The sequence below is a fragment of the Callithrix jacchus genome, chromosome 9 (genome assembly GCF_049354715.1).
Source record: "Callithrix jacchus isolate 240 chromosome 9, calJac240_pri, whole genome shotgun sequence".
Lineage (NCBI taxonomy): Eukaryota > Metazoa > Chordata > Mammalia > Primates > Cebidae > Callithrix > Callithrix jacchus.
The window spans coordinates 68,375,159-68,392,968 of record NC_133510.1 but is presented as its reverse complement, the minus strand read 5'-3'; the positions used below and the strand labels follow the sequence as shown (position 1 = coordinate 68,392,968).

The 17,810-nt window shown below is 44.6% G+C and overlaps 2 protein-coding genes across 16 annotated transcripts in view; one reads left to right on the top strand and one right to left on the bottom strand.

Annotated features, from left to right (window-relative positions):
* The first annotated feature begins 42 nt into the window (after nucleotides 1-42).
* The window catches only part of LETMD1 (LETM1 domain containing 1), a 19,742-nt gene continuing 1,974 nt past the window's right edge, over nucleotides 43-17,810 (top strand). The window contains exons 1-9 of one of the 12 annotated variants that reach the window (XM_078336695.1): nucleotides 43-173; nucleotides 728-879; nucleotides 4,048-4,163; nucleotides 5,423-5,471; nucleotides 7,432-7,618; nucleotides 7,741-7,842; nucleotides 7,946-8,098; nucleotides 9,626-9,722; nucleotides 10,622-11,973. In XM_078336695.1, coding sequence (XP_078192821.1) covers nucleotides 5,470-5,471; nucleotides 7,432-7,618; nucleotides 7,741-7,842; nucleotides 7,946-8,098; nucleotides 9,626-9,722; nucleotides 10,622-10,692 — 612 coding nt within the window. In that variant the 5' untranslated portion in view covers nucleotides 43-173; nucleotides 728-879; nucleotides 4,048-4,163; nucleotides 5,423-5,469 and the 3' untranslated portion in view covers nucleotides 10,693-11,973. Of the gene's footprint in view, nucleotides 174-726; nucleotides 880-4,043; nucleotides 4,164-5,388; nucleotides 5,472-7,431; nucleotides 7,619-7,740; nucleotides 7,843-7,945; nucleotides 8,099-9,625; nucleotides 9,723-10,621; nucleotides 11,974-17,810 lie in introns of those variants that run through there. The other 11 variants (XM_035256772.3, XM_002752469.6, XM_078336693.1 and 8 more) reach the window with 11 other exon arrangements.
* Nucleotides 12,440-17,810, bottom strand: part of CSRNP2 (cysteine and serine rich nuclear protein 2) — a 21,384-nt gene continuing 16,013 nt past the window's right edge. For all 4 annotated transcript variants that reach the window (XM_035256769.3, XM_009003789.5, XM_035256768.3 and 1 more), the window contains one exon: nucleotides 12,440-15,879. In XM_035256769.3, the coding sequence (XP_035112660.1) occupies nucleotides 14,953-15,879 (927 nt within the window). In that variant the 3' untranslated portion in view covers nucleotides 12,440-14,952. The remainder of the gene's footprint in view (nucleotides 15,880-17,810) is intronic.

The window sequence follows — 17,810 nt, the reverse complement described above, 5'->3', positions numbered from 1 at the left end:
TAACTTTGACCCAAAAGCAACCTCCCCTCTCCCCCTTCTCTCGCTGTCAAGATGGCGCTCTCCAGGGTGTGCTGGGCTCGGGCTGCTGTGTGGGGTTCAGCAGTCACCCCTGGACATTTTGTCACCTGGAGGCTGCAACTTGGTCGCTCTGGCCTGGCTTGGAGGGGCCCTCGGTGAGGGACCTGTAGCGAGAAAAGCATTTTTGACGTCCAGGCTCTCAGTGTCTGAACCTTGCTTGCATTCTCTCTTAATTCTCAAGAGTTCCACGCCTTGGCCCTGGAATTTTTCTTCTTCTGCTCAGGATTCAAACTGCGATCCCCAGCCATAGTGATGTGGCTTCCTGGCCCTCTCTACTCTCAGTGCCCCCATATTGTCTGGTCTCCCCGCGTCTCCTGAGCTCATCTTTCAGCCTCACTTTTTTCGGCTCAGGTTTTGCCGCTATCTCGATTCCACCTCTCTCTGACTTAGCCTGCAGTTCAAATTGTCCCACAGGCATTGCGCTCTCTCCAGAGTCATACCCTGAGTTCCTTTCCTGCCTGGCCTTTGCTTGATCTTTGTTTCTCAGTCTGATTGCCTATCTCTTCTTGACCCCAAGATCTTCCTTGGATTTCAGAAGTGTCAAGCCTTGGCATACATTCTCCGAGACTCCTGCTTTACGTTAGGGACTCAAGGCGTGAGGGAGCTTCTAGGACCGGTTCCCAGATAGTCTCTTTGATCTTCCTTGTAGGTCTTCAAAGCTTCACCTTTCTCCAAAGGCAGATGTGAAGAACTTGATGTCTTATGTGGTGACCAAGACAAAAGCGATTAATGGGAAATACCATCGTTTCTTGGGTCGTCATTTCCCCCGCTTCTATGTCCTGTACACCATCTTCACGAAAGGTAAAAACGGAACTATAAGAGAAATTCCTGAATCAGCTCTTGGGCAGGATCAGAGAGTTCGAATAAATAAGATCATTTGCAGGTTCTGCTATGGGGATGTGAGCCAAGATATCTTATATTTCATAAATGCTTGTGCCTTAAACTAATTCTTATAAATTAGCACTTCTTGAGAATGTTTCTAGAAAGATGTTACGAGAAACAACTTATGACAGCAGCACGATGGGGGAGGGAGAATATAGGTATGTTCTTGGACTTTTCTTAACCACACACCTGGCTATAGTAGAAATCTTTTTGTCCAGCGCAGGGCAGGGATCTATGGCTGTACAGACCTGCCCTGTGATTGATTTCCTGTGACCCATAGGAAAATGAGGTCTAACCCTTGTTACAAATCTATGTTAGGTAGCATGTTGTAGTGGAAATAGCACTGCATAATACTTGGTTTCTAGATGTTTGGTTTCAAATCAGAGATCCTTAGTTACTAGGAGATGATATGTGTAGTGCCAGGTGTCTACTCTGGAGCCAGAGTGCCTGAATCACATTTCAGCTCATCACTGTGTGATTGGACTAATTAACTAACCTCTCTGTTTTTTGTTTTTTTAATCTGTAAAATGGGAGTTATAGAACCTACCTATTTATCACATGGTTGTGAAGATAAAAAAAATCGATATATGTAAAGTACACAGAACAGGTCCTGATCCTTAGTAAGTGCCAAATAAATGTTAGTGATTGTTATCTAAATGATAGATAACAATATTGTAGGTTGGTACAGAAGTAATTGGGGCTTTTGTCTTTCAATGGCAAAAACCGAAATTGCTTTTGCACCAATCTATAATATGCTCTATGATTTTTTTTTTTTTTTTTAAAGATGGGGTTTTACCATGATGGCCAGGCTGGTCTTGAACTCCTGACCTCAGGTGATCCACCCACCTCGGCCTCCCAAAGTGCTAGGATTACAGGCGTGAGCCACCGCGCCTGGCCAATATGCTCTATGTTTTTATCATAACACTGTACTAAACTTCACTGTCAACTCTGAACATTATCTTATTACTAGCTTCATGGACTTGAAAAATTACTTATCCTTAATCTGTAAAGTGGAGATAAAATTGGCTGCTTTTTCTGTTCTCATGTAGATAAATAGGATCAAATGAGAGAAAGAGATGAAAGCATTTGTGTTTGTTTTTAAACTTTGTATTATGGAAATTTTTAAACATACGCAAAAGTAGAGAGAATAGTGTAACAAAGTTCCATGTATTCACCTCACTTCATTATCGTAACTCATGGCTGCCAATCTTCGTTTATATACTCGCCTTAGGTATTATTTTGAAGACAGTTGAGACATCATATAATGACATGGAAATCATTGATAAATATGAAAGCCTTAAAAATAGATGCAAGAATTTTCATAGAATGAAGATTTAAAATATAGAAATATATTCAATTAGATTACTTTATTTATTTATTTATTTATTTATTTTGAGACGGAGTTTTGCTCTTGTAACCCAGACTGGAGTGCAATTGCACGATCTCGGCTCACCGCAACCTCCGCCTTCTGGGTTCAAGCAATTCTCCTGCCTCACCCTCCCGAGTAGCTGGGATTACAGGCACACGCCACCATGCCCAGCTAATTTTTGTATTTTTAGTAGAGACGGGGTTTCACCATGTTGACCATGATGGTTTCAATCTCTTGACCTCGTGATCCACCCGCCTCGGCCTCCCAAAGTGCTGGGATTATAGGCATGAGCCACCGCGCCGGGCCTATTTATTATTTATTTATTTATTTATTTTGTGACGGAGTTTCACTCTTGTTACCCAGGCTGGAGTGCAATGGTGCGATCTCAGCTCACCGCAACCTCCACCTCCTGGGTTCAGGCAATTCACCTGCCTCAGCCTCCTGAGTAGCTGGGATTACAGGCACGTGCTACTGTGCCCAGCTAAGTTTTTGTATTTTTAGTAGAGACGGGGTTTCACCATGTTGACCAGGATGGTCTCGATCTTTTGACCTCGTGATCCACCCGCCTCGGCCTCCCAAAGTGCTGGGATTACAGGCGTGAGCCACCGCTCCCGGCCCTATTTATTTTTTAAAGACGGGGTTTCATCATGTTGGTCAGGCTGGTCTTGAATTCCTGATCTCAGGTGATCTGCCCACCGGGCCTCCAAAGTGCTTGGATTACAGGAGTGAGCCACCGCGCCCAGCCACAATTAGATTACTTTAAAAAGTGTTCCTGACTGAGCACAGTGGCTGACTCCTGTAATCCCAGCACTTTGGGAGACTGAGGTGGGTGGATCATGAGGTCAGGAATTTGAGATCAGCCTGGCCATCATGGTGAAACCCCATCTCTATTAATAATATGAAAATTAGCCAGTGTGATGGTGGGCACCTGTAGTCCCAGCTACTCAGGAGGCTGAGGCCAGAGAATTGCTTGAACCTGGGAGGCAGAGGTTGCAGTCAGCCAAGACAGCATCACGGCACTCCAGCCTGAGCGACAGAGCAAGACTCCATTTCAAAAAAAAAAAAAGTGTTCCAAGTTGGGCGCAGGGGCTCACGCCTGTAATTCTAGCACTTTGGGAGGCTGACGCGGGTGGATTGCTTGAGGTAAGGAGTTTGAGACCAGCCTGACCAGATGATGAAAGCTGCCTCTACTAAAAATAAAAAATTAGCCAGGCTTGGTGGCACATGCCTGTAATCCCAGCTTCTTAAGAGGCTGAGGCAAAATAGTTGCATAAACCTGGGAGGTGTAGGTTGCAGTGGGGCAAAATCACACCACTGCACTCCAGCCTGGGTGACAGTGAGACTTCATCTCAAAAAAAGGAAAAAAAAGTTCCAGAAAGGAGATAAACTAAAATCTGGCTGTGGAATACAAAGCGTTAATTTAGCAAGACTGAGGTTAGGGAGCTTGGTTTTTAAAAAGGACTGAGCAATGAAAGGCAGAGGGAGACCATTCTATAGCAGATTACAGAAGCCCAGCTTAGCCAGAAGAGAGGTGATGAGCTAGGGGAAAAAGATTTTGAAAAGAGATTTGGGTTAATCTCAAGAGTTTCAAGTAACCTAGTTTCTATTGTTGGGGAGGGGCAAGAGTGTTTGCATGTGATTGAACATGGAGTAGGAAGCTGTGGTTGAGATTCAAACTGGGATAACATTGCACTCTGTCCTCTACTTTAATGAGGCAGGATTTCGGATGTTATGGGCTGATGCCAAAAAGGCTAGAAGAATAAAGACAAATATGTGGAATCACAATATAGAGTTTCATCAACTTTCATACCGGGAGATGGAGCATTTGAGACAGGTATGGGCCAGGGGCAGATATCCAGAAGTTCATGGTGAGGTAATTACATTTAATCAAGATCTCAAGGTTTTTTTCTTTCCTTTGTTCATGATTGATTAAACTTTTGCCCTTTGCCATAGAACCAAATATTGAACTGAATGAGGCATCAGATTAATTGTAATAATTGGGTTCATTCAGAGTTGTAGCCTTCCATAGCAAGAGCTCCATAGAATTTCTGGTACACTTGATGAACAAAAGTTGTAACCACTAAAATCCAATTAGTTTCTGAATATATGAGTCTGCAAGAGTGGCTGGGCATGGTGGCTCACGCCTGTAATCCCAGCACTTTGGAAGGCTGAGGTGGGCGGATCACCTGAGGTCAGGAATTTGAGACCAGCCTGGCTGACATGTTGAAACCCCGTCTCTACTAAAAATACGAAAATTAGCTGAGCATGGTGGCAGGTGCCTGTAATCCCAGCTACTCGAGAGGATGAGGCAGGAGAATTGCTTGAACCCAGGAGGTGGAGGTTGCAGTGAGCAGAGATCATGCCATTGCACTCCAGCCTGGGCAACAAGAGCGAAACTGTGTCTCAAAAAAAAAAAAAGTCTGCAGTGATTCAAAGGGCATCACAAAAATAGTATTTGGTGGTAACTTGATGGGTAGTTTTGAAGCTAAGAGTAAGAATCTAGGACCCATTCTGCAGATCAGGAAGAGTTCACTGAAAGATTTGATATAATGTCAGGCTCTGTACTGGCCATTATTTGAGATACAAAAGTAACCAAATCAGAGGTTTTCTCCTTAAGGAACTAACCATTCAGAAGTAGTTAGAAATGATCTTGGGGACCATGTACAGTGGCTCATGATCCCAGCACTTTGAGAGGCCGAGGTGGGCAGATCACTTGAGGTCAGGAGATTGATACCAGCTTGTTCAACATGGCAGAACCCCATCTCTACTAAAAATACAAAAATTAGCCTGGTGCACACCTGTAATCCCAGCTACCTGGGTGGCTGAGGCAGGGGGATCACTTGAACCCAGGAGGCGGAGGTTGCAGTGAGCCAGGATCGCACCACGGCACTCCAGCCTAGTGACAGAACAAGACTCTGTCTCAAAAAATAAAAAAGAAAGAAATGTGGTCCTTGTTCTGGGCTGTAATGGAAATTGACTGTATAGTGGGGGGGAGGGATTGTCTATTGTATTAATAACTTACGTGGGTTAAAACTGCATCTGTGTTTATTTCTGCTTAGTTCCGCCAAGACGTCACCAAGTGTCTTTTCCTAGGTATTATTTCCATTCCACCTTTTGCCAACTACCTGGTCTTCTTACTAATGTGAGTACAGACTTCCGTCTCCCCAGCATCTTGAAGTTGTATCAATTTTTTTAAATTAAGAATTATTTTAAGCAGAACTTTTTATTTCAGAAGCTAGTCAGAGGTTATCAGACTTCTCCTCCAGTCTTCTCATTATCCCAAGGTGCATAAAACCCACTCAGGAAGACCTTGGTTACTGGGATACATCACAGCTAGAGGTACAGGTGGCCTAGACTCTCCCTATCTCTTAGCTGACCTGAGTGATGTGAAATAAGATAATGACCTTCTCCATCATCCATAGAGGCAGCAACTCACTCCCCGAGAGAGCAATTTTGGACTGATTTCTATAGAAAAAAAGTACACTTCATATTCTGATAACATGTTCTTATTACTTCATAACCAAAATGACATTTCTAAACTGTGATCTTGCATGTCATTAATTAGCTATTGCTGTATAATAAATAACCTCAAAGCTTACTAGCATAAAACAGTAGTATAAATCATTTTCATGATTTTGTAGGTCAAGAATTAGGGCAATGCTAAGGTGGGCGGTTGATTTCTCTCTTCCATGTAGTGTTAACAGAGGTTCCTTAGTGATATTTAGCTGCTGAATGGACTAGTCTGGAAGATCCAAAGTCACTCTTAGGTCTGGTGCCCTGGCAGGGATGGCTACATGGCTAGAACTGTGAACCAGAGTGCCCACATGTGCCTTCTTCAGTATGGCAGCCTCAGGATAGTGGGACTTCTTACATGGCAGCTCAGGGCTCCTAGAGTGAGGGTTCTAGTGCATAAGAATCTACATGACTCTATAACCTTGTCTTGGAGGCCACATAGACTCACTGCTGCTCTGTTCTGTTGACTGAATCAGTCACCTAGATTGAAAGAGGAAGGATGTAGACCTCATCCCTCCATAAGAGGAGTGCCAGAGAATTTGTGCTCATGTTTTAAAACCACCAAACACATAAATAAATGAAATAAAAAACAAATTGTGGCTGGACGTGGTGGCTCACGCCTGTAATCCCAGCACTTTGGGAGGCCAAGGCAAGTGGATCACAAGGTCAGGAGATCGGGACCAGCCTGGCTAACATGGTGAAACCTTATCTCTACCAAAAATACAAAAAATTAGCCAGGTGTGGTGGCACCCGCCTGTAATCCCAGCTACTCCGGAGGCTGAGGCAGTAGAATCACTTCAACCCAAGAGGCGGAGGTTGCAGTGAACTGAGATCACACCACTGCACTCCAGCCTGGGTGACAGAGCGAGACTCCGTCTCAAAAACAAATTGATTTCCTTTTATATACTGTGTGTACATAAGGACTGTGCTATAGTTAGATTGTCAGCATCACATATAGTGTCCAGGTCAGTCTGCAACTCTGTCCAAAGCATGTTCTTCATATGCTTTAGTTCAAAAGGAGTCATTATAGCTGATTGCTGCTGCCAAGCTATTCTACTCGTCCTTTCTTTCTCATCACGTTTCAGTAATGTTGCTTGAAATTGTGCTTCAGTGTGTCTTATAAACTTTCGTCTGAGAGTCACTTAAGAAAAAGGGCTGACTGTGGTGGCTTTCACTAGTAATCCCAGAACTTTGGGAGACCGAGGCAGGAAGATTGCTTAAGGCCAGAACTTTGAGACCACCCTGGGCAATATAGCCAGACCTCATCTCTGCAAAAAGAAATTAAAACCTACCTGGGTATGGTGGCCTGTGCCTGTAGTCCCAGCTACTCAGTAGGCTGTGGTGGGAGGATTGCTTGAGCCTAGGAGGTTGAAGCGGCAGTGAGCTGTCATCATGCCACTGCACTCCAGTCTGGGTGACACAGGGGACCCTGTCTCTTGAAAAAAAATTAAAAAGAGAAAGGAACACTGGGGTAGGAAATAGTGTCTTATCTCTTCTTCCTAGTATTCATGTCTACCGAATGCTTTATTTGGCTTCCTCTGAAAGAAGCCAGTTTCAGCAAGTGAGTGTGTGATTCTTTTTCCTTTCAGGTACCTGTTTCCCAGGCAACTACTGATCAGGCATTTCTGGACCCCAAAACAACAAACTGATTTCTTAGATATCTATCATGCTTTCCGGAAGCAGTCCCACCCAGAAATCATTAGTTATTTAGAAAAGGTCATCCCTCTCATTTCTGATGCAGGACTCCGGTGGCATCTGACAGATCTGTGCACCAAGGTATTCCTGCAGTTCACCCTTCCTACAAACGTGGAATCTTGTTAGATCAGTGTACACTAAAACTAGGTAAGAGGGGTAGTCAGAACTTTCCTAATAGCTACCGATCTCTTACCTCTTCCAAGATACAGCGTGGTACCCACCCAGCAATACGTGATATCTTGGCTCTGAGAGAGTGTTTCTCTAACCATCCTCTGGGCATGAACCAGCTCCAGCCTTTTCACGTGGTGAGCACTTTGAGGCCTTGTCTTTTCCATAGCCTCACTGTGTTTCAGATTTTGCTTGAGCTCATTCTATTTGCCTTTCCCCTCCTGTGTGGTTGTGTTACAGAAAGCCTTGAGCCGAGCCATGCTTCTCACACCTTACCTGCCTCCTCCCCTGTTAAGACATCGTTTGAAGACTCATACAACTGTGATTCACCAACTGGATCGGGCTTTGGCAAAGCTGGGGATTGGCCAGCTGACTGCTGAGGAAGTAAAATCGGTAAGAGCTTGACATCAACCCTCTACCCTTGATGTGCTTTTGAGCCTACAGCAGGCTGTAGATTTACAGGGGCTTCTTGTCTTGGTTGTTTTTTTTTTTTTTGAGTTTGAGTTTGAGATGGAGTTTCACTCTTGCCCTTGCCCTGGCTGGAGTGCAGTGGCACAATCTCAGCTCACTGCTACCTCCGCCTCCCTGGTTCAAGCAATTCTCCTGCTTTAGCCTCCCGAGTAGCTGGGACTACAGGCACATGCCACCATGCCCAGCTAATTTTTGTATTTTTAGTAGATATGGGCTTTCACCATATTGGCCAGGCTGGTCTCAAACTCCTGACCTCCTGATCTACCCACCTTGGCCTCCCAGAGTGTTGAGATTACAGGCATGAGGTGCTCTACCCGGCCTATCTTCCTTGCTATATAGAACCTAGCCTCCTTATTCTGTCACTTCATTTCTTTTATTTATTTATGATTTATTTATTTTGAGACAGGGTCTCATTCTGTGGCCCAGGCTGGAGAACAGTGGTGCATTCTGGGCTCACTGCAACCTCTGCCTTCCAGTTCAAGTGATCCTCCCACCTAAGCCTCCCAAGTACCTGGGATTACAAGTGTGTGCCACCGCGCCTAGCTAGTTTTTTATATTTTTAGTAGAGACAGTTTCACCATGTTTGCCAGGCTGGTCTCAAGCTCCTGGCCTCAAGTGATCCACCCACCTTGGCCTCCCAAAGTGCTGAGACTACAGGTGTGAGCTGCTGCACCCAGCCTATTTATTTTTCAGTAGAGATGGGGTTTCACTATATTGACCAAGCTGGTCTCAAACTCTTGGCCTTAAGTGACCCTCCCATCTCAGCCTCCCAAAGTGCTGGGATTACAGGTGTGAACCACTGCTCCTGGCCTTTTTAAAAACTATTTTTTAATTAGCCGGGAGTGGTGGCACATGCCTGTAATCCTAGCTACTTGGGAATCGCTTGAACGCAAGCTGTGGACTGCAGTGAGCCAAGATCGTGCTACTGTATTCCAACCTGAGTGACAGAGTGAGACTCTGTCTAAAAAAAAAAAAATTTAAATAATTAAATAAATAAAATTTATTTTTGTAGAGACAGTCTGCATGTTGCTGAGGCTGGTCTTGAACTCCTGGGCTCAAGCGATCCTCCCACCTTAGCCTTTCAAAGTGTTGGGATTGCAGGCAAGAGCCACTGCGCCCAGTTTGTTGTCTCATTTCTATGTCTTTTTTCCTTGATGAACTTAACTAGAGGGAAGGAATTGCCCACAGTAATTTTGTTTTGCATTTCTTTTCTTCAGGCACTTCAGAAAGCAAGGATACTACAGTTTAGACCTACTGTTTTAGATTAGATAGAACTCTTTGCTTGTCATCTTGTCCATCACTGGTTTTCAAATTGCCATGAGGAAAGGCTTCATGTGGGGATGAGATTGTAATTTATTTAAAGGAGATTTAGGATTGTTTGTGGATTTCCATTTCCTTGGCAACTCATTCAATGATTATTAAGGACCATTTCTCTTCTGAGTGATATAGGCTTGTTATCTCCGTGGCCTGAATTCTACCCATATTGGTGAAGACAGGTGTCGAACTTGGCTGGGAGAATGGCTGCAGATTTCCTGCAGCCTGAAAGGTAAAACACTTTTCTGTGGTTATCCCACTAAAATTCAAGTCACTTTTATATTTTATTCTGAGGTCATTTTGGAGTTAATTATTGAGTACTATGAGGCCCTTATCTATCTATCTATGTATATATGTCTAATTGAAAGGGCACAAACTCACATGCCTGTCATGCCTGGGCAGGTAATGAAGTAGGCTGTAGGACAAGAGTAGTGGGGACTGTGGGGACATAAGAGCGAGTGCATGCTACTGTGAATCAATTTTCCATCAATTTTCCTGTCCTGTGCTTTATAGGTACTTATAGCAGTTTCCCTAGCCTCTGCCCACTAGATGCCAATAGCACCCCTTCACCTGCAGCTGTCACAACCAGAATATCTCCAGACATTGCCGAATGTCCTAGGGGTGGGGAGGAGAGAGGCAAGATTGTCTCTGTTGAGAAGTATTGGTCTAAAGGCTTTCAAACTCAAAACAAAAACAGTCTGGTGACCAAAGAAAAAGTATCTGAGGGTATTAGGCTTGTTGGTTCCTGTTTAGGCTACATCTTGATGTTTTCTGGGTCTTTGGATGTTAGGGTAGGCCTACTAATCTTGAAGCTGAGAAGTGTCCCCAGAGCACCAACTTCTGCCGGAAGACTCCCAAGGCGCCCAGTGCTTAGTACCATTACCATCTCTGAACTTTCTACTGCGGTCACATGAGAAATAGAGGATGAGTCCATAGGAATATATAGTAGAAGGAAAGGAAGGCATGCTGACAGGGGCTGAAACAAAGAAGGGGAACTTCAAGAATAACAGCTTCTTAATACCACCCCTCCCTGCACTTGGCTTCCTGCCTCCAGGCTAAAGCCATATATAACAATGCAGTTATAAGGCAGAGTGTTCCCAAGCCAAATCACTAACACTGTGGTGTTTTCAGAAGCTGAGCTGTCTCTCTTGCTGCACAACGTGGTCCTGCTCTCCACCAACTACCTTGGGACAAGGCGCTGAGTGAACCATGGAGGGATGGCATTGTCCTGCAGTCACTCAGTGTAGCAGTGCAGGACCAAATGGCACTTGCTAGTGAAGTCTGTGTGCTCTGTTAAGTGTGTGGGAGGCAGAGAGGAGCAGGTGCCCTGGGCTTCACAGCATGGCACGTATGTGGGAACTGCAGACATTCCCCTCACAGTGAGAACTGAAACAGACCCTCTTGCCAAGCATGGCCCATGTGAGGCATCATCCCGTCCCCCTCATAATTACTAATAGCTGGAACTGGCAGCAGCCTCTGCTGGGCTTTTACTGTGATATGTTCAGTTCACATCCTAGGAAGTCAGCTTTTGCCCCAGGTGTGAATCCTTATTTGGCTTAGGACTGATCCACTTCCATGTTACTTCCGTCTGTGGGTTTTTGTTGTTGCTGTTAAAGAATCTGTGGCTGACCAGAATACTCCTTTGGCTGGAGCACTCGTATCCATGCTTGTACTTGTGTTTCCCTCCATCCTTTCTGATATGACCAAAAATCACGTTTTCTTTGTCCCCCTAATTAGCATGGGCTAATCACTTCCCTTCCTTTTCAAACCCTTTGAACACGTTGACTTCTTGTTTTTTTGAGACAGTCTCGTTCTATCGCCTAGGCTAAAATGCAATAGCATAATCTCAATTCACTGCAGCCTCTGCCTCCTGGGTTTTAAGCAATTCTCTTTGCCTCAGCCTCCTGAGTAGCTGGGATTACAGACACCACCACCACGCCTGGCCAATTTTTGTAATTTTAGTAGATATGGGTTTTCACCATGTTGGCCAGGGTGGTCTTGAACTCCTGACCTCAGGTGATCCACCCGCCTTGGCCTCCCAAAGTGCTGGGATTACAGGCATGAGCCACCGTGCCTGGCTGACTTTTTTTGATGAGTAACTTGTAGGAATATTCTATTGGAAAAGATAACAGGAAGTACAAGTGCTTCCTGACCCCTTCTCAATGTTTCCAGCCTTCACTCTCCATTGTCTTTTCTGGGCTTTATTACAGCCCCTGTGATCTTCAACAATTTGCTACCTCCACTCTGCAGCAATCCAACTGTAACTGACAGTGGCTGCCTTTTTTGGGCCATGAATCAAACCTGTAATGTACTAATTACTGCCCAGCCTGAGGAGATCAGGAGAGGTGTCCATCAAGTTAGTAAGTTAGGTTTAGCGTTTGTGTGTGCATCAGTGGCTTATAGTTCTGCAATAACTTATTGTAAATGCATTAAGCACTGTTTTTAAGCCCAAGTAAAGACTGCTTGAAACCTGTCAATGGAAATGACGTATGCATACTCTAATCACTTTGCTGAGTCTCCTTTTATAAGACTGACATAACCTAACAAATGGGAATTTAATTGGTTGGTATATAACCATCTGATGGAAATTTTGCAGGAACTGATTTGAAGTTGATCTTCTTGCTGGACACTTTAAGGTGATAACAAGGAAAAAACAATTTCCTAAAATTAATGGAATGAGAAAATTGGAGCCCAGAGTAGGGACAGGGCAAAGCTCCAACAGAGCAGGAGCAAGACCTGCTTCAGCTGAACAGGTACACAAGGGCAGATGAAGCGAGTCCAGCTCTTGGTGCTCCAAAGAGAATATTCTATTTTTCTATCACAAAATGTTTCTATTGTTAACATTAATTCCTAACTGACCTAATTAGTTTTATAACGAAGCTGGAGAAGCATCCTTTTTCTAACAAGTAACTGAATTGTGGCCTGCCAAGACAGAGTAACACACCATTCTTTTGAATAGTTCTTTAATATTACATTTAAATATTCTCTTTAAATACAGCATTATCACAATGTAAAGAACCTAAAGGGGAAAAAATTGTTTTCAGAGAACCAGACAAGCTTTGGATTCACATTGAAACTACTACCTGTGTACAGTATGTGAGAAAGGAAATTGGAAAATAATAAGTGTTGTATTGAGTCATTTCTTTCATCTAGGCCTAGACTGGGACTGAAGCTATCTGCTCTATGACCAGAGGCCTAGCTTTCCTAGCAACCATGAGCTAGAATTCTATCCAACTCAGGTAGCACCAGAAGTGAGATGGACTAGGTTGTAGAAGCCTTTTGCTTGACAAGACAGTTAATGCTAAATGTTAATATTTAGCACTCAAAAGTTTGGGATCAGTGTGAGTCACAATTGTAGAGTTAATGAAGGGATGGACTTAGATGAAGAAACTACAGGTTTTCAGAAACGTCAAATATCTTGGGGGTTGGCAATGAGCTTAATAATTATAGATTCATACTGCTGGTCTGATCCAAAAAGCTAATGTGTTCTTCCTTGTGCAGCTGGAATCTAAACTGGAGCCTTCCTGCAGAGGCAGTGTGCAGACCTTACCCTCCCTTTCCAACACCAACTTTGAAAAAGATTATTTTCTCCATAAAGCGAAATTCCCAATTAAGCTTTGTTTGAGGGTACCAGTCTAATGGGGAGTATAGCTCAGTTCTGGAGAATTTCTAGATCTAAGGTACTTAAGACTCTCAACTCTGTGTCATGAGGCTAGGGGATGGGGAGAGATAAGGACCTATGTACTTATGTCCCCTCCAAACATAAAACCAAGCACAAACTGGAATGAATAGGAAAGGCAGAATAAACTAAAAGATGTATGTGTATTAAATACAAATCCTTTCAGGCTCAAGAGTTTAATTTGGGGGTGAAATGCTGCTGTGACATACATGATGATTTCTGTAGGACACCAGGGCCTTAATAAATCCCACCAGAAAAGGCTTTATGAGCAAGTTAAGTAGTAGTAGTGTCTCCCCCCTGACTCCCCACAACACACTGTTTTTCACTTTTGTGGTAATAAACCATATCAGAAGTGAAGTATGGGGTAAAGGATGCTTGAGAGGAACAGTTTTGCTCCCTACTCCCTACGTTTTCGAGCAGAGACAAAGATCACTTTGCTAATAAAAGGAATCAGTGGTGTTCAGTGGGGGAGATCTTAGAACTTAGGATGAATAGGAACTGTATTCCCCTGATAGAGGTATGAACTGAATCAAACTGAGTAAGTTCCATTCTATACACTTCAAAGGTTATAAATAGAACTTGAAGCCTCTGGAATCTAGGAATTGCATGTGGCATTTAAGAACTGGTTTGGCTTCAAATTTTTACATATCATCAAGATGGAGGGGTTCAATAAACATCTGCAGTTCTTGGAATTGAACTGGAACAGTGTAAGAACTCTCTAACTGGGTATGTCGAAGAAGGACCATGAAGGTAGATATGGGAAAAAAGAACAAAAACTGGTTGGTGACTTTTAAGATTGCCACATCCTACATTCCATTAAAGCTCAGATCTCACAAAGAGGGAAGAACCTGGGTGAAAAAACAAGCACGGCACAAATAAGTCATCTTTCCAGGTAGCAAGCAGCCTGTTTCCACTGCCCGCTTTGGCCACAGTTAATGCTACACATAGGCCTCCTGTGGGATGGGTAAGCTCCAGCCTAAAGCTGCCTGACAGTACTAGTGTCAGACACATACAGAAGGCTCAGGCTCTTTGTACCACATCCCCAGCCAATCCAGCTTTTTTTCTCCAAAGGAAAAATGATGCAGGGAAAAAAAGACACACAGACAAGTTGAACTATAGTACATAAGAACGTGGAAGAAGCAATTCAAGTTACAGACCCGGAATCCCCAGTGTGGGGAACAGGTCAGAGAACACCAAACATGTCAAATATTAACTTATTCACCAAATAGGAGATTGAAGGACGCCAGGTTAAACTTTTGTAAATCCTGGAGATTTTGTACAGAAGCAGAGACCCTTCCACTCCCTTCTCCCTAGACTTAACCAGGTGACTTTCCAGTTGAAGTATTATTACACACCAAAATGGGGTATCAGAATAACCACTGAGAAAAACGAGCTTGTACTCTGCTGGGGCTTGGGAGAGAAGGGGCTTTGCCATGCTCTTCAAATCTCTTGTTCTGGTCCCTACAGAAAGGATAGCTGCTTGAGTTACCCAGCTTCTCCTGTGAGATCCTAGTTCTTTGTTCCAGCGGCCCAGAAAGCTCAGTGTTCAGCACTATGCAGCCTTCTCTGCCCCAAGACTATCCCCAGGTCAAGCTGGGGCTGGTCTCCTTGGTACTGTTTCCCTTTTAAAAAATACTCAAACAATCCTTTCCCACCTATTCCCCAAAGATCCCAATAATAACATGGGAGCAGCAGCTGCTTCCACAGTTTTGTTTTGAAATGGCGTTAGATAAAATAAGGGAATAAATAGAGAATGGGTAAGAGGCAGGACCTCCAGGACCTGTCACACTGCCAGAGGGAGTTCTAACGAAGACTCTTCAGGGGGCCGATCCTCATTCTGCTGAGAGGTCTTCACCACCCCACAGCCCTCTTCATTGTCTGTGCGGAAGGGGAGGTTTGAGGGAGACCAGGAAGGGCGGAAGTCTTCATTTTCAGGCTCCTCAGTGTTACAATCTTCGGGCAACAGCGCTTCTAGGGTGGGTGTTTTCCCCACCTCTGATTTACAGAGGGCAGCTGGGTCTGTGGAGCTACAAGCCACCAGTGAGGTAACAGGGAGAGAGAAGACATTCAGATCCTTCTCCTTTGGGAAAGAGGCTGAGCCTTCTTCTGTACCAGGCTCTCCTTTCACTCCCAAGACTGGCCTCTGCTCCACTTGATAATAGACCAGGGGCCCACTGTTCAAATAGGATGGGCTGTTCACCGTTGAGGCAGTTGGGTGGTCTGAGTTCTCGGTAAAACATAGGACAGAGGAGCCTGGGGGCAGCTGAGCCTGGATGAGAATGGGGGCTGTAAGGCCTGGGCACAGCTCTTCGGGGACAGCCAGGGGCTCCTCCAAGATGCACACACCCAGGCTCTCGATGCTTGAGTCCAGGCTGGCACTAGAGCCGCTGGAATCTTCTTCTGCCTTGAGCCGCTCCAGTTCCTCTGCACTCTGCAGGTGCATCACTGCTGTCTCATTCTCAGCAATGAACTCCTGGAAGTCCTGGGTCTCAGAGCCCTGTGCTCCAGTCAGGCTGCAACTGGCAGTGGGGGAGGGCTCCTCATCTGGGGCTGCTGCTGGGCGGCTCACCTGTCGCTTGCTCTCCAGCTCCAGCTTCATAATGGTGTGGAGGTAATGAGTCCGGACCCGGATTGGATTAAATTCAATGCGCCCAGCCATGTTCCCACAGCCATCCCGGGAGCAGCCACACGGAAAGGACATGCGATCCACCTGAGGGGGGACAAGGAGGTGGGGGGAAGATGAATCCAACAGTCCTAACAGTGGAGATAGGAGACATTAGTGGGCAAACAGGCAGCTGGGATTTGAGGTCTCCTTATAAGAAGAGAAGCAACCAATTCAAAGCATAACATGCAGTGTGAGCTAACAGAATACTATATGGTAGTTATCGGACCACTTGCATTTCAATTCCAGCTCAGCCATTAATTAGTGGTGTGACCTCAAGAGAATCATTGATCTCTCTAGGGCTTTGTTTCCTCTTCTAAATAAAAAGTAGATAAAAATCACATCACAGGGTCCTTCTAGTTAGTGTCCAGAGATACTTCTCTGAATGCTAACTGTTCTCACAGTCAGCATTTACATGAGAACATAATTTATGTACCTCAGAGATTTTCAGAACTTACCTGGTTCACTGAGACAACAAAAGGCTGGACCCAAGCCTACGGCCTTCTGCAATGACAGGCATGGGAGAGTGAGTGGAAGATCTTGCTACTTCAAAAAAATACACTCTGGAGAAACTAAGCAAATGTGCCTTAGTTTGCTAAGGTGCTAAAATGCAAGTTCAAACACTGGCCGGTTTTTTAACTACCTGCTTTATTTTTTTTGAGGGTTGACCAGTTTAGTTCTGAAGCAGTTGCCAAGATAATTAACTTACAGACCAGGGAAATCTGGAAAGGAGATGCTTTCTACCTCCTTATCACTTTCGTATTCCAAACAGGAAAAACACATAAATCAAACATAAAAGGAGAAATTAAAACCACAAGTAAGCAGATAAGCATGTACAAATTACAATGTCTTTTTTTTTTTTTTTTTAAAAGAAATCTCCACTCCAGTTATACCACTTTTTTCCCCTTTGGAGATCCAGGCGGAGTGCAGTGGTACCATCATGGCTCACTGCAGCATGAAGCAATCCTAGGCTCAAGTGACCTTCCCACCTCAGCCTCTTGAGTAGCTAGAACTACAGGCATGCTGCATCTAGCTAACTCTAAATTTTTTTGTAGAGACAGGGTCTTCCTATGTTGCCCAGGCTAGCATCAAATTCCTGGGCTCAAGCAATCCTTCCAGCCCAGCCTCCCAAAATTGCTGGTTACAGGTGTGAGCCACCATGCCAGGCCCAGTTGCATCAATTCTTAGGCCTCTTCTCAGGTGTGAATGTAACAGAATAACTCAGTATGGGACATTAGTCTGAAAAGCAGTGTTTGGCCAGATCTACTACAGCTATTTGTTACCAATCTAAAAACAAAGAAAGGATGGGTTAGGAGAAAACCAACCACAAGGACTCAGCATTACACCCTCAGTAATCAAGTTCCAGATAAATTTCATTCTTTGGGATGGTATTACACTATTTTCCGCTGAAAATTTCAGCTGAAATGTGTCTTTTTTTTTTTTTGAGACGGAGTTTTGCTGTTGTTACCCAGACTGGAGTGCAATGGCACGATCTTGGCTCACCGCAACCTCCGCCTCCTGGGTTCAAGCAATTCTCCTGCCTCAGCCTCCCGAGTAGCTGGGACTACAGGCGTGTACCACCGTGCCCAGCTAATTTTTGTATTTTTAGTAGAGACGGGGTTTCACCTTGTTGACCAGGATGGTCTCGATCTCTTGACCTAGTGATCCACCCGCCTTGGCCTCCCAAAGTGCTGGGATTATAGGCGTGAGCCACCAAGCCCGGCCTGAAATGTATCTTAAACTGTCCCCCATCAGAAGGCCAACAAGGGGACAGGCATGGTGGCTAACCCCTGTAATCCCAGCACTTCAGGAAGCCAAGGCAGGCAGATCACCTGAGGTCAAGAGTTCCAGACCATCCTGGCCAACACAATGAAATCTTGTCTTTACTAAAAATGCAAAAATTAGCCAGGCATGGTGGTGCACACCTGCAATCCCATCTACTTGGGAGGATAAGGTGGGAGAATTGCTCGAACTCGGGA